This window comes from Amphiprion ocellaris, chromosome 10 (assembly GCF_022539595.1).
Source record: "Amphiprion ocellaris isolate individual 3 ecotype Okinawa chromosome 10, ASM2253959v1, whole genome shotgun sequence".
Classification (NCBI taxonomy): Eukaryota; Metazoa; Chordata; class Actinopteri; family Pomacentridae; genus Amphiprion; species Amphiprion ocellaris.
Window position 1 is genome coordinate 33670058 of NC_072775.1, and position 15112 is coordinate 33685169.

At 37.7% G+C, this 15112-nt stretch overlaps 1 protein-coding gene and 1 long non-coding RNA gene across 6 annotated transcripts in view; one reads left to right on the forward strand and one right to left on the reverse strand.

Annotated features, from left to right (window-relative positions):
• The window catches only part of rasal2 (RAS protein activator like 2), a 109136-nt gene that overhangs the window by 60172 nt on the left and 33852 nt on the right, over positions 1 to 15112 (forward strand). For 4 of the 5 annotated variants that reach the window (XM_055014491.1, XM_055014490.1, XM_055014492.1 and 1 more), the window contains one exon: positions 12498 to 12604. In XM_055014491.1, the coding sequence (XP_054870466.1) occupies positions 12498 to 12604 (107 nt within the window). Of the gene's footprint in view, positions 1 to 9855; positions 10713 to 12497; positions 12605 to 15112 lie in introns of those variants that run through there. The other variant, XM_023295127.3, reaches the window with a different exon arrangement.
• LOC129349854 (uncharacterized) lies at positions 208 to 3860 on the reverse strand. The gene is made up of 2 exons (XR_008603012.1): positions 3617 to 3860; positions 208 to 2425 (listed from the first exon to the last, which is right to left on the reverse strand). It is a non-coding gene; the product is annotated as an uncharacterized LOC129349854 (long non-coding RNA).

Here is a 15112-nt window from a genome sequence, read left to right on the forward strand (position 1 = left end):
TTATCCATTGTTGTATTTGGTTTAAATGCTGTGGTTCATACTGGATCTGTCCTCAGTTTATTACTGGTTTTATACTCAGGTTACTTTGAAGTAGGCAATGATTATTGTTTGCTGCTGGTTTAAATTTGAATTTATTCAAACTTCAAGTTTTACTCGATGTGTTACTGGTTCAAAATGGGATTTAATACTGGAATTATACTGGGTTTGTTTTTTTTTTTTTTAATAGATTTTTATTGTTTGAATTTGAGATCAAAGCATAAACTGTTTGTTTATTTTAGCTCAAAAAACATCGTCGTACAGAGTTTCCTAGTTACACCGGTCCTTCTCATTACGAAGGTTTTTGAACCCAAATTAGAGATAAAAACTTTAAACAATTAACCAATAATCTGCAGTTTTATCGACCAATAATTTATTATTTAATAACACGGTAGACTAAAGCTCCTCCCATAATGTTTAAGCTTGTTGGCATCCATTAACCATCACAATAGTTTCTGTCTTGGTGGCCCTTTACTACCTGAACTCCCACAATGCTCTCTGCTTGCCAGCATGAACTACCTGTAGTCTTAATGAGCCTCCTCTGGTCGCTACAGTAGTAAACAGTCAGGGGTGCCACCTGGTGGATCAAACAGATACTACAACTGATCTACAACACATTTTCTGACTGTCTTCTGCATTATAGATGAATAAAAACGCTGCCATACCAGAAATTTGCACCATTCAGGGATAAACCAACATGTTCTTTCAGAGAACAGAAATGTCTTTATTTATGTTTTATAGGTTAAGTTAGAAGAGAACCTTTTCAACATTTATCTCTGGTGTTTTTCGCTGCTATTCGTGACATTTATCCGACCAACTCGAGATCCCAGCTTTTGATGAACGAAGACGTCCGTTATGTTTAAGTAAAGAAAAGCGTCGATTAACAAAACTGGTGAAAAACTTAATTTTTCAAGAAATTCTCAATTATAGAGCTGCCTGAAACCAATCAGCAGGGCGCTGAAAATTCAAATTTGGCGGAAAAACCCTGAACGTTTATCAATCATCTAAAATATTTTCAAAAATCTGTGGCTCTTTCAGGCCCACCTCATCTTTTATCTGAGCTCAGGGAGGATTTTTACTGATTCCAGCTGATTCTTTGTGAGTTTATGATTAAACTTTATCCCGACCTACTGGGTGTTTGCGTCAGACTCAAGTCTTCTGGTCTTCTGGTCTTTAGGTTTTCTGGTTTACAGGGTCTTCTGGTGTTTAGGTCTTCAGGTTGTCAGGGCCTTCAGGTCTTCAGGTCTTCAAGTCTTCTGGTCTTCAGGTCTTCTTGTTTACAAGTTCTTCAGGTCTCCTGGTCTTAAGGTCTTCAGGTCTCCTGGTCTTAAAGTCTTCAGGTCTCTAGATTTTCTGGTTTACAGGGTCTTCTGGTGTTTAGGTCTTCAGGTTTTCTCGTCTTTAGGTTTTCTGGCTTACAGGGTCTTCTGGTCTTTAGGTCTTCAGTTCTTCATGTCTTCAGGTCTTCAGTTCTTTAGGTCTTCAGGTCTTCTTGTTTACAAGTTCTTCAGGTCTCCTGGTCTTTAGGTTTTCTGGTTTACAGGGTCTTCAGGTCTTTAGTTCTTCAGGTCTTCTGGCCTCCAGGTCTCCTGGGCTTAAGGCCTTCAGGTCTTCAGGTCTTTAGATCTTCAGGTTTTCTGGTTTACAGGGTCTTCAGGTCTTCAAGTCTTTAGGTTTTCTGGGTCTTCAGGTCTTAAGGTCTTCTGGTCTTTAGGTTTTCTGGTTTACAGTGTCTTCTGGTGTTTAGGTTTTCAGGTCTTCAGGTCTCGTGGTATCCTGGTCTTTAGGTCGTCAGGTCTCCTGGTCTTCAGGTCTCCTGGTCTCATGGTGACCTGGTGTCCTGGTCCTGTGAACCCGTTCCTTCCAGCTCCGTGCACTCGGCTGCCCTCCATTATTAACGGCTGTGGTGACAGTTAGCCTACATCCAGCTGTCCTGGTCCAGATATAATTAGATCATTGTGTCCCAAATTTGCCTAATATCACTCTTTTGTGTGTCGATGAACACATTGTGACGTGGACTCGTCTCTTCAGGACTCCGGTTCCTGCTGGACTTGTCTATTCAGGACTCTGGTTCATGATGGACTCAGGTCAGTCTGGATTCTGCTGAGGTTTGACCTTCGAGTCGAGGCCTTGCTGCAGAGGTCTCTGGTCTCCTCAGGCCTCCAGCGTCTAATGGAGGCCGTGGACGTGATTCGTCTCTGCAGCTAAACGAGGACGCCGTCCTTGTCGTGATTGTTTCTGCAGCTGGATGAGAGACTGACCCAGGATCAGATCCATCAGGGTCTAACCCCTTTCTGCCGTCGCTGCTCTGGGCCTGTTTCCACCTCGTTTCTCTATTTAAAGCCTTCCAGCTTCCAAACGTCGCAGGAACACAGTTAATGACTTCAGACTGTTAAATATAGAAACAGAAATTACTGCATTTATTCTTCCTACAGCTCATTTAAAAAAAATCTACAAAATGACCCCATTTATCTGTAAAAAAATTAATTTTTAAAACAGTTTTTAACTATTTATTTACTGTTTTGTCACAGATTTACATTAAAAAATATGAATAATTACCTGTCAACAAAAAAACCCCAAACAGAACAGGCCAAAATGTTTATTTATTACAATTACTAATAAAATCATAGAAAAAAGTATTAATACACGTTAAACAATATTCTTTTACATTGTGACTAAAAAAACAACAGTTTTACTGAATTTAAATCAACTAAAATGTCATAATTTTACAGATATATGCCATTATTATTATTATTTTTACATTTTTATTATTATTAATAACAGTTATTATGCTAATATAAGTTACTATTATTATTCCTTTTTTACTTTACAATTTTTTACATGTTCCTATCTTCTACCTTTTTTTCTACAATATCACCAAGTTTGAGGTTGATATTTTAATGTGAAGCTCTCTGCTGGAAGAAAAATGGAAGATTAACATTATTTAGTTTAGTAAAACGTAATGAAATTAGAAATAATATTCTTTACTACTGAAATTTGACTGTATTTTAGTAGGAAACGGGATAAATCCAAATATATACACTTACAGGAACTTTCTGGAGTCCCAGTACCAGCCTTGGTTGTAAAATTTGCATTTTTTCTGATTTAAAGATGCAAAAATGATTCGTTATTGTTATTTTTGGACAATTGTGAGTCATTTTGGACAAGTTTCAAGTCAAAGTAGCAAAAAAATGGAACTTTGTACAGCTATAATTGTCACACATCAGATTCTAGTGATGTTAGAGTTCTTTAAAGCTTGATAAAATGTCGTACAAAGTCTGTATTTTAGTAGAAATATGGATCTATCCATTTATAGACACTTACAGGAACTTTCTTAGGCCACATTAACACCCTTGTTGGAAGATTTTGCACTTTCCCCCCCATTTTTAAAGGACAAAAATGATTATTGTCATTTTGGACAAGTTTTAAGTTAAAATAGCAAAAAAGTGGAACCTTATCCGGTCATACTTTCAATACATCAGATTCTATATGTTAGAGGCCTTTAAAATTGGTGAAATGTTGACCAAAGACTGTATTTTAGTAGAAATATGGATCCATCTATATATTTATAGACACTTACCGCCTTAACGTTCACCTGAAGCTGTAATCTGGAGTAAAAGTAAATAAAGATGCTTTAATTCTACTCCTGTAAGCGTCTAATTTCACGTATTTGTAGCTTATAAATCACTGCATTCGTCTGATAATTTGTCCACACATCAGGAAGAGAAGCAGTAAATCAGATTATTGTGAGAAACGTCTTCATTTAGTTTCCTTTTAGAGACTGGAGTTGTTCAGATTCTTGGTGAGCCGATGATCCCAGTCGGCTAAACTGGAGCGTCTGTCTGTCGTACTGGTAATGAATTCAGAGGAATGTGGAGTGAAGTGAGAGGAGGCGGCTACAAACAGAACTGGTTTCATTCTGTCAAAAGGAATTCTTTGGATATTTGCTGCGTGACAACAACAGGACGTTTTGTTTTCTTTAGTTTTTTTTAATGCAGCCACTTTAAAGTAGATGTTTAGATGTTCGACTCACGTTTTCCTGCCAGAAGATTCAGGTTCAGGAATGTAAAAGATCATTTCTAGACGTTTTCTGGTTACATAAAATTGGTTTGATCCTTTGGATTGATGTGAAACTTTTAAAGATGATTAAATCTGGATTTTTTCTGCTCTAAATGGACCCAAAGATCACAAGTACACCATAAAGAACAGGCAGTATGAGCTCCATCTGACTGTTTTTATTCACTGTAACACATTTTCCTGTAAAAATACACTAAAACAGGTGCAATTTTACTATTAATACTGCAATAAATCACAAGATATTGATACTGAAAGTTGGTTATAGAAAAAAAAAAGACGCTGAACAAAGAACAGATTCAGTCTTTAGGTTGTAAAATATATTTGGTTGCAGTTTTTACCAGAGCTCAAATGTGTTTTTCAGCTCTGAAACAGTTGATTTTACAGTGTTATTATTGTAAATTGGTCATTTCTGTATCATTTATATATATTAAAGACATGAACATATATGAAACACCTAAAACAACAAAAGAATAAGTTGTTACGTTTTCATGACAAATTATCCCACCCTTGTTGAACAATTTTGCACTTTTCCATTTTTAAAGGAAAAAATGATTAATTATTGTCATTTTGGACAAGTTTTAGGTCAAAATAGCAAAAAATGGAACTTTGTCTTGTCAAATTTGTCACATCAAATTCTACTGATCTTAGAGGACTTTAAAGTTGGTAAAATGTCGACCAAAGTCTGTATTTTTAGTAGAAATATGGATCCATCCATTTATAGACACTTACAGGAACTTTCTTAGGCCACATTACCACCCTTTTTGGAAGATTTTACAATTTTTTCCATTTTTGATGGACGAAAATGATTCACGATTGTCATTTTGGACAAGTTTTAGGTCAAAATAGCAAAAAAAAAACAAAAAAAAAAGGAACTTTGTCTTGCCAAACTTTCCACACATCAAATTCTGTTTATGCTGCAGGCTCAAAAGTTGATGAAATGTCGATCAAAATCTGTATTTTTAGTAGAAATATGGATCCATCCATTTATAGACACTTAAAGGAACTTTCTGGGGCCAAATTAACACCCTTGTTGGAAGATTTTGCACTTTTTTTCCATTTTTAAAGGACAAAAACGATTCATTCTTGTTATTTTAGACAAGTTTTAGGTCAAAATAGCAAAAAATGGAACTTTGTCTTGTCAAACTTGTCACATATCAAATTCTTCTGATGTTAGAGGACTTTATAGTTGGTTAAATGTCGACTAAAGACTGTATTTTTATTAGGAAATATGGATCCATCCATTTACATACACTAGCAGCAACTGTTTGGAGTCTCAGTATAACCTTTGATTGAAGATTATGCGCTTTCTTCCATTTTTAAAAGAATAGAAATGATTAATTATTGTCATTTTGGACAAAATTTAGGTCAAAATAGCAAAAAAATAACTTTGTCTGGCCAGACTTGTTACACATCAGATTCTACTGATGTTAGAGCCTCAAAAGTTGGTGAAATTTTCAACGAGGACTGTATTTTTTGTAGAAATATGGATCCATCCATATATATATAGAATTACAGGAACCTTATGGAGCCACATTAACACCCTTGTTGGAAGATTTGGCACTTTTCTCCCATTTTTAGGGGTAATTCTGGACACATTTTTATGTCAAAATATGTAAAAACTGGAACCTTGTCTGGTCAAACTTTCCACACATCAGATTCTACTGATGTTAGAGGACTAAAAAGTTGGTGAAATGTCGACCAAAGTCCGTAGAAAATATGGATGCATCCTCAGTCCCACCTTTGATTAAAGATTTTGAACTATTTTTTTTCCATTTTCAAGGCTTAGTAATTGAAGCCTTAGCCTCTGTTGGATCCATGTAATCATTTAGGTCTGCTGGAAACTCTTCTGTCTGTGTTCTCACCCAACTTCATGGCTGCAGGACTTTTATTTCTGGAGATGTTGGACTTTTAAAATGTCTTCAAGGTCAGATTTGGTTCAGAGTGAAAATACAAGGAGTGAAAACATAATAAATTCTCAGTTTTGAGTCCAAAATGATAAATAATGAGTAAATTCTGAGATGGTGGAGCCATATTTCTCTGTAGTGACTCAGTTTGACCCTGAATTATTGGTAAAAGTCGTTTTTCCGTCCGTTGAGGCTTCAGGCCGTCACAGCAGACGTCCGACACAAAGACTCTTTGTTACCTGAACGTCAGGTGTGTCGGCTCCTGAATGAACCCAAGTTCAACCGGCCTCCCACATTCCCAACATTCCCTCCGCTGACATCACGCCTCCCATTCATGGTCTGCTTGGAGCTCCGCCCACATTTAAGGTGGAAATACCTGCAGAAACGCTGTAGGACCAGCAGCCACGTTTTCCTTTGACCTCATTCTCATTAGCACCTTTTAAACCCTAAACAATCACTTCTACGTCTTTTTACTGACCATTTTTTTTAACTTTCACACATTTTCATTTGGGAGTTTTTCATAGTTTTACCTTTGTTAACATATTTGACATAAATTTGGTGTTTCTAATATGAGTCTGGTAATCCAAAAATAATAAAAACTTTAGTCTTAAAATATGGAAAATATCAGATTTTTTGTATGTTTTAATTTTAAAAAAGAAGCAATTTAATTTGTAATTTGTCTCTGAGTTTATAAAAAATCATGTAAACAAACTGGCATTTAAAGGTTTGAAATCCTCAAAATGAATAAATATTATTAGTTTTACTAGGACTGATGTTGATTAGAAACTCTAACGCAGTGAAAGTGGAAAATAGTATTCATATATACTGTTGTTTTTGCTCTTTTTATTTTGTTGTTGACATTTTTGTCCTTAAGGCTCTTTTGGTAGCTTTGTTTCAAAAAAAGTTTTTAAAGCAAAAAGTCAACGTTCATATGTGTGATTTTTTTTTATTTACTGCTCCAACACTGAAGATCAGGTTGAAGGATTTGGAGGAAAATATCTACTTGTGATTTGATTTGATTTAGAGTAATATTTTTAAAGTCAAGATTGAGTTCAACATTTAGTTTAACACATTAAAAACACAAGAAGGTTCCAAATTTTTTTCGTTCCTGTCGCATTTTAACTCATTGGTGGATCATTTATGCAAGCATCCAAGTGAAAAAAATGAGGCGCCTCATACTGTAGTTATTTATCTCCATGTTTCCTCTCCAGACTTTTCCTCTCTACTCTGCTCATCATCTGTAGAAAGATGTTTCTCCATGCTGAATGTATCTCCACCAACCTGCTCCTCTGTTCACTGTTTCTGAACCATGCTGACTGTATTTTATTCATCCAGTAGCTTTGATTTTCCTCTGTCTCTTTTGTCGTGTTTGTCATTTTGCATCTCGTTTTTGTCATTTTGTGTCTTGCTTTTGTTGTTTTTTGTCTCATTTGTGTCTTTTTGTTTCTTGTTTTGTTGCTTTCTGTGATGTTTTTATCATTTAGTGTCTCTTTGTGGTCATTTTGTCTCCTCATGCTATAGATATTTAACTATTTTCATGTTTCCAGCCTCTACGAACTTTTTCTCGACTGGAAAGATGTTTCTCCATGCTAAATGTATCTCCAACAGCTTCCTCCTCTGTTCACTGTTTCTGAGCCATGCTGCGTTTATTTCATTCATCTAGTTAGTTTGATTTTCCTCTCTGCTCTGTGGAATCACAGCATGCAGTTCAGTCCTGAAATATTCAGAATTTGTTGTGATTGTTGACTCAGTTGTCTCAGTTGCTGTAATGAACTTCAATTAATTAGATTTTTTAACAAAATCTGGTGCAAACTTTTATTAATTTTTTGGTGAATTTTCAATCGAGACATGTAGATTTTTACGATTTTAGACTCAAATTTAGTTAATTTTGCTGTTGGTGCGTTCAAGGACCATCGGAAAATCGAATATTCAACTATATATTTAGGTTTTTACATTTTCTGGCTGATAAATGGAGTCATTCTGATGAATTTTTTTTTAAGAATAACGTTCTTTTAAACCCACCAGTGGGGTTTTGGTTCCAGTTGGTTAAACTTCAGGTCAAATGCTGCTTCTTGTCTTAAATTACTGCCGTTGGGATTTCAACTCCGTTCCTACATGTTGATGTCGATGAACTTTGTAGCTGTTTGGTTTCCTCACCTGAACACGAAGCAGCTTGTCTTGTTTTAACTCTCTGCTGTTCTCTGCCTCGATGCTACTTCACAGTTTTCACCGTTTTGACAGAATTCCAGCTGCTGAGAGTTAAACGCCTCTCACTTCTCAGATTTAAACCAATCAGCCAGCTGTGAGCAGACAGATGTTCGGCTGGAGCTCGGGGAGTCCGCTGTGGTTTTTTAAAATCATCCCCAGCAGCAGAACAGAGAGAGCCATTTGTTTTGGTCAGCATTTATCCTCTGAAGATGCTGGGAGTGTTTTAAACCCGTCCAGCAGCTGATGGATGAGTTTCTGATGACATCCTCTCGGCTCGTCGACCCGTTTCTGCTCTCTGACGGATTTTTAGCAGCATTTTCCCCACGAGTGTTTCCGGGAAACTTGACAACGACAAACCGACACACGAGTTGTTTTCACCCAAACCGGGGGTGGTTGTCGACCTCCAGCTTTCAGAGAGGACCAGGAATTAGTCTTAGCCGCTCAGTTTGACTCACCTCAACCCAACTGAGCAGAATCTCGTTACCAATCAGAGGAAGCTGATGGTCTGAAACCCATCTCAGACCGACGGCGTCCAGACTGAAGCCTCGCTGGTCCTCAGTCGGACTCTGAAGGTCAAACTGTCTCTGATGGATCCACCGAGACGAGCGATTGTTCCAGAGCCTCGTCTGATCGATACCTCGTTAGAAGCAGAACCTGAGCAGACTGGAGATTACAGAGAGACGGGTGTTGGTTTGATTCCCTCTGGAAGCCGTTATCGTCGTATTTATTGAATTTGTGTCTTTTTTAGTTGTTTTGCTTGTTTTTTGTAATTTTGTGTCTTGTTTTTGTAATTTCATGTCTTTTTTAGTTGTTTTGCTTATGGTTTCGGTTTATTGAACAGACACTAACTTATGGGTGTTTTATTTCTTTAGGGAAACGCTGACGCCATTTATTGGTAATTAAGAACGGCTTGTAGCTGATATTAGGACCCAACAATAAACATTAAATGTAATGTTTTAAGAGCATGTTCATTAATAACTAGAGTTCTTCACTAATAAGCTCTAATGTAACTGAAGATGTAAAATGGAAATATTCCTGGTTAAATTATCTCCTCTATTTTCTTAATATTTCACTGTTCTGTCACTTCAATTACCCACTAAGGTCCAGATTTTAAAGCTTTATTAGTTATTGTTTTCCAGCCTCCTGACTTAGCCGCTAGCCATTAGCATAGCATTAGCAGCTATGAGAGAAGCTAACTTCCTGGTTGTGTTTCTTGTTCAGTTTTTGAGACATTTGCGAGACCGTAGAGTGAAACAGACAGAGGAGACTGCATCAGACTTGAAGTATATAATTTATCAATAATCGTTCAATAAAAAAATACAGATACCGATAGTTAAAAAAGACAACAAAATACTGAAAAAATACAATGAATCATCAGGAAAGACAAACAAAACATTAAAATGACAATAAAATGTTGAGAATAAGACATAAAACATTTAAATATACAGTAAAACACCAGAAAAAGCAACAACAAAAGAATAATACAAAAGACAGTTAAAGATTAAAAATACATTTAAACATTTTTTAAGAATAATAAAGCATTAGAAAAGAGAAAACATTTGAATAGGCAGAACAAGAATGAAATACAATAATAAAACAGACAATTAAACATTTTTAAAAAATAAAAAAATGTAAAAAGACAATAAAATGTTAAAAAAGATAAAAGGTAACAAAATACAAAAAATCTTCAGAAAAGACAATTAAATATAAAAGGATAAAACTTCAGAAAACAGAAAATATTTAAAAAGTCAGAAGTCGTAAACTAAGAAAACAGACTTTTTTAAAAGAAAAAAAATGTTAAAAGAATAAAATGTAAAAAAAAAAAAAAAAAGACAAAGCATAACAAAACGCAATAAATCATCAGAAACGACGATGAACCATTAAAAAGGACGAGAAAGCATCAGAAAAGAGAAAATATTTACAAAGTCTAAACACAAAAAATCGAATAATAAATAAAGACAATAAAACATGTTAATTAAACAGTGTACTGAGGAGGATGTGAGGGTTTTATTTAGTTCATTTACATCCTGATAAACTGAAATCTGAAGAGTTTTCCTCCTCGGCTCTGATTCGCTGCTCGTCTGACGCCGTTAACCGGCGCTGCTTCGTCCCAAATCCAACTTATTTATCCTGCGAGCGCCGAGATGGATGCAGCTCCAGGAAGAAGAGAAGAAGAAGAAGAGGAGGAAGAGGGAGGCTTTAACTGAGCTGCTGCAGAGAGAGAGGAGATAGAGGGGGAGACAGAGGAGGGAGACAGAGGAGAGCGTCTGCAGAGGAAAGAGCAGCAGAGGAGGCGAGCTGCAGTCGGAGGGATTGATTGAATAAATGCGGTAAAACCTCGGAGGGTAGAATTACTGCTGAGGGGGGAGACGAGGGAGGATGCAGCTTCATAACCTCATTGGCTGACAGGTGGCGGCTGCCCCGGCCAATCCGGTCTGACGGTGTGTGTGTCCTCTCCTCAGATGATGGGGAACAGCTGCGACCGAGGTACCGTCTCCGCATGTTTCTGTCATGCGACTGTCCGCCGCATGCTGCCGCAACTTACAGGGAAAACAGCAGCAGCAGCGACAGCCGGCCAGCTGCTGCTCTTTTCCCGGAGGGGGGGGGGGGGGGGGGGGGGGGGGGGGGTGCATGAAAGTTTGTCGGCGGGTCCCTCGCAGCGCTGCATCCTCCTGCATCCTCCTGCAGCTGGAACCCGATCCGCTCTGTGTGGATGAATGCTGAATCCTGCTGCATGCTGCGTTCACTGTCCGCTGCCAGAGTCGGACTTCCCTGTTGCATGTTGGACGCCGCTCTGCTGCTGCTGCTGATAATGCGACGCCTCGTCCATCCCCAGCCGTGCATCGGGTGATAAAACCGGTGACATTTAGCGTCCAAATAATTGATCCAAATTAATCTTTGATTTAGCCGCTGATAAAGTTCAACTCCAGACAGAAAAGTTTTATGTCTGGTTTTTGTCATTTTGTGTCTTTTTTAGTTATTTTGCATCAGGTTTTTGTCATTTTGTGTTTTGTTTTTGTGATTTCATGTCTTGTTTTTGTTCTTTTGCATCTGGTTTTTGTCATTTTGTGTCTTTTTTTGTCATTTTGTGTATTTTTTAGTTGTTTCCTGTCTTTTTAAAATTGTTTTGCATTTGGTTTTTGTCATTTTAAGTCTTGTGTTTGTCATTTTCCAACCTCGCTTTTGTCATTTTGTGTTTTGTTTTTGTGATTTTGTGTCATTTGGAATTGTTTTGCATCTTATTTTTGTCATTTTGTGTCTTGTTTTTGTTGCTTTCTGTCTCTCTGCGGTCGTTTTGTTTCCACATACTACAGATATTTAACTGTTTCCATCTTTCCAGACTTTTCCTCTCTACTCTGCTCATCATCAGTAGAAAGATGTTTCTCCATGCTGAATGTATCTCCAACAACCTGCTCCTCTGTTCGCTGTTTCTGAGCCATGCTGCATTTATTTTATTCATCCAGTTTAAACACTGCCTGCAGTTCAACTGAAAACTCAATTTTTTTTTTCATAGTTGGTTACATAAACTTTATTTTTGGAAAATTTAAAAATGTGACGTGTAGAATTAAGTGATTTTGATTAAATATCACAATTTTCAACGTAGATTTGTTTAATTATTCCAGACAGGACATGACATCACACATGATACAGTCAAGGACCATTGGAAAGTTAAGAGTCTGATTATATTTTTTAGTGTTTATGCAGTTTTTGGTTGATAAATGGTCTCATTTGGTCATTTTTAGACCTGCTGATGGGTTTTGAGGGTTGACAAATCTGGAATTTTATTAAATAAAGACAGTTTTATGGGTTAGAACTGCTTCGTGTGAAGATGTCTGGAGAGTTTACTGGACTTATTAGTGATGCGAGATGTTTTCTGTTGGATCCACTGATCAGACAAACTGCATTGAAATGATAAAGCGACCGGACGTTTGATCGTTTAAATGAAACGTTTGCAGTCAAAGGTGATCTTCTAGATGAGTTACTGAAGTGAAACCTCAGAACGAAGCTGACAGATGTTGGAAAAATAAACTCTGTGGATGTTGGAGGTTAAATAGATTAAAGCTTCCTGTTCTGACAGTGAGTTAAAATGAAATCAGGTGCTTTTAGGTGGGAACCAGCTGCCATTTACCTCCACCATGTCTGAATGTCATCACCGTCCTCCATCATCCAGTCCAGGCTGAAGGCTGCTGCTGATGATGATGAAGATGGTGGTGATGATGAGGAGTTAAAGGCAGCTTTGCTTCAACTAACTCCCTCTCTTTGTCTCTACAGAAGTGTCTTCGGAGCGATCTCCGAGGAGGAGGAGTATTTCTGGTTTGGGGAGTTCAGAGAAAAGCATCGCAGTCGACAATCCGAACTCGTCTCCTTTCAAAGTGCCGGTGAGTCTCTGAAATGTTGTTTTTTTTTTAAAAAATTCTTTTGTCTTTTTACGTTTCTAATATTTAAACCAGGGATACAGTCGGTGGTCTGGATGAAGATTTTGAACGATTTTCTCGAGCAATATTTGTGTTAATAGTCAATGAATTGATAACAGGAAGTGATTACTGTCTACACTGGTCTATATGGTGATGTCGAGCCACGTGAGCAGAGCTGAGCGCGAACAAAAGATTTTGATTGGACTTAAAAGTATATTTTTTAAAACCCAAAGCATCACCTTACCTGCCACTCCTGTACCGCTCTCATCCTTAAAGCATTATCTGGAAGGAATTGGGTGAATATGCCAAGCTGTTGTTGTATTTGTGTTGGTTAAAGTCTGAGTGATTTGTGTGAAGCAGAGTAAAATGAGCTGCAGCTCCATGGAAACAGCAAAACTATGGCTAGAAGTAGAAAGACCCGAGAAAGACTCAGGTGTTAACAACACTGGATAGAAATAGAAACTGTAGATACTACAGATATTTAACTATTTACATTTTTACAAATTCTACAGCCTTGCCGTTGTTCTCTCGACTGCTTATCTTCTGTAGAAAGATGTTTCACCATGCTGAATGTATCTTCAACAACTTGCTCCTACTTGCTTGTACATAAAATTTTTTTCCAACAGAGGCGATTTTTGCGGTCTTCATTGCATGCAGTAGGAGTACTGTACAGCAGGTCCTTGGTTTACGATGTCGTCAACCTACGGCGTTTCGTGGTTATGTCGGCGTCGCCCGTCAGTTTATTAAGAAAGTTTTGTTCCATCATTCTGACGTACGCCGTTTGCGGCACAAATTTTGGCCTACGGGATCTCACAGATTTGGGTGGATGGTGGAATTTATGTCATATGTACCTTTGTGGAAGCCAAAAGCATGGATTAGCTATAAGTTGTTGGAAGATACAGTCGGCATGGTAAAATATCTCAGGTGTGAAAAGGTTTGTAGAGCTTGTTAAAATGTACACTACCATTCAAAAGTTTGGGGTCACCCAGGCAATTTCATGTTTTCCATGAAAACTCACACTTTTATCCATGTGCTAACATAACTGCACAAGGGTTTTCTAATCATCAATTAGCCTTTCAACACCATTAGCTAACACAATGTAGCATTAGAACACAGGAGTGATGGTTGCTGGAAATGTTCCTCTGTACCCCTATGGAGATATTCCATTAAAAATCAGCCGTTTCCAGCTAGAATAGTCATTTGCCACATTAACAATGTCTAGACTGGATTTATGATTCATTTAATGTTATCTTCATTGAAAAAAAAATGCTTTTCTTTCAAAAATAAGAACATTTCTAAGCGACCCCAAACTGAACGGTAGTGTGCTTTTATGGATGCTGAAAGCATGAATTAACCAGAAGTTGTTGGAAGATACATTCGGCATGGTGAAATATCTCAGGTGTTTAAAGGTTTGTGGAGTTTGTTAAAGTGTAAATAGTTAAATACCTGCAGTATGTGGTGCCACATCTTTGTCTTAGTGTTGGTAACACCTGAAAAAACATTGGATATGCTGATTGCAGGTTTTTTTTCAACTTTCACATTTGTCCTTTTTATGATTTTTAACAGCGTCCTACAGCACAGAAGACATTTCTGAGTTCTCTGTACTTCTAGTCATGGTTGTGCTGTTTCCATAGAGGTGCAGGACTTCATATTGCAGTAAAAATGAGCAAAAATACATCCAGAAGCTGCTCAGAGTTCAGGGGGTTCATGACTAATAGACTAAAATCCAGTTGGAGCAGTTTGTGTAGCAGATAAATGACGATTATCAGACAGTAGATGTCTGTTATTCTTGGACGAGGGTTTGCAAATCCATCACCGAGACGATCCTTTTGTACAATCAGCAGGTAGGAATGCACGGTGTTGTGTTTGGCTACCTGGACCAGTTTCATCCACTACGTCCTCCTAATAAAGGACGATTCCGTATATTTCATGGCCGAGACGCTGTCTGTAGATTTACCCTGAATTAGATTCTAACCCAATTGAAGCGACGCTCCATCTGTATAAGTTGTCATGCAAACGTCTTAATCCGATTATTGGAGTAAAAACACGAGACTGGTAATGTATGTAATGTGATTAACACATGATTGGATCATCAGCTGTGTAACTGTACCTGATTACTGCAGGTAATCAGAGTACTTCTGCTCCTGCTGCGCCTCATTACTTCTGCCGAGGAGTCTGGGATGAGCTATATTTAGCTGACAGACAGATGAAACTCGCCTTGTTTCTAAAGCATTTCGGCTGTCAGGAGTCCCGACATGACTGTTCTGATGGATATTTAACAGCGTTCAGAGGCCCGACATCTGACAACAGCCGAGTTACTGACCTGGTAGAGACGTCGAGTTAAAGACCTGAAAAAACAGGAGAAATTAGTCTGTTTTTATTTAGATTTACTTTGAATCATCTGAGTTCTCTATGGAGGGGATCAGCTGAACACATCTCTAGTCTTAGACGATGAGTCCAAGTCTGGTTTCA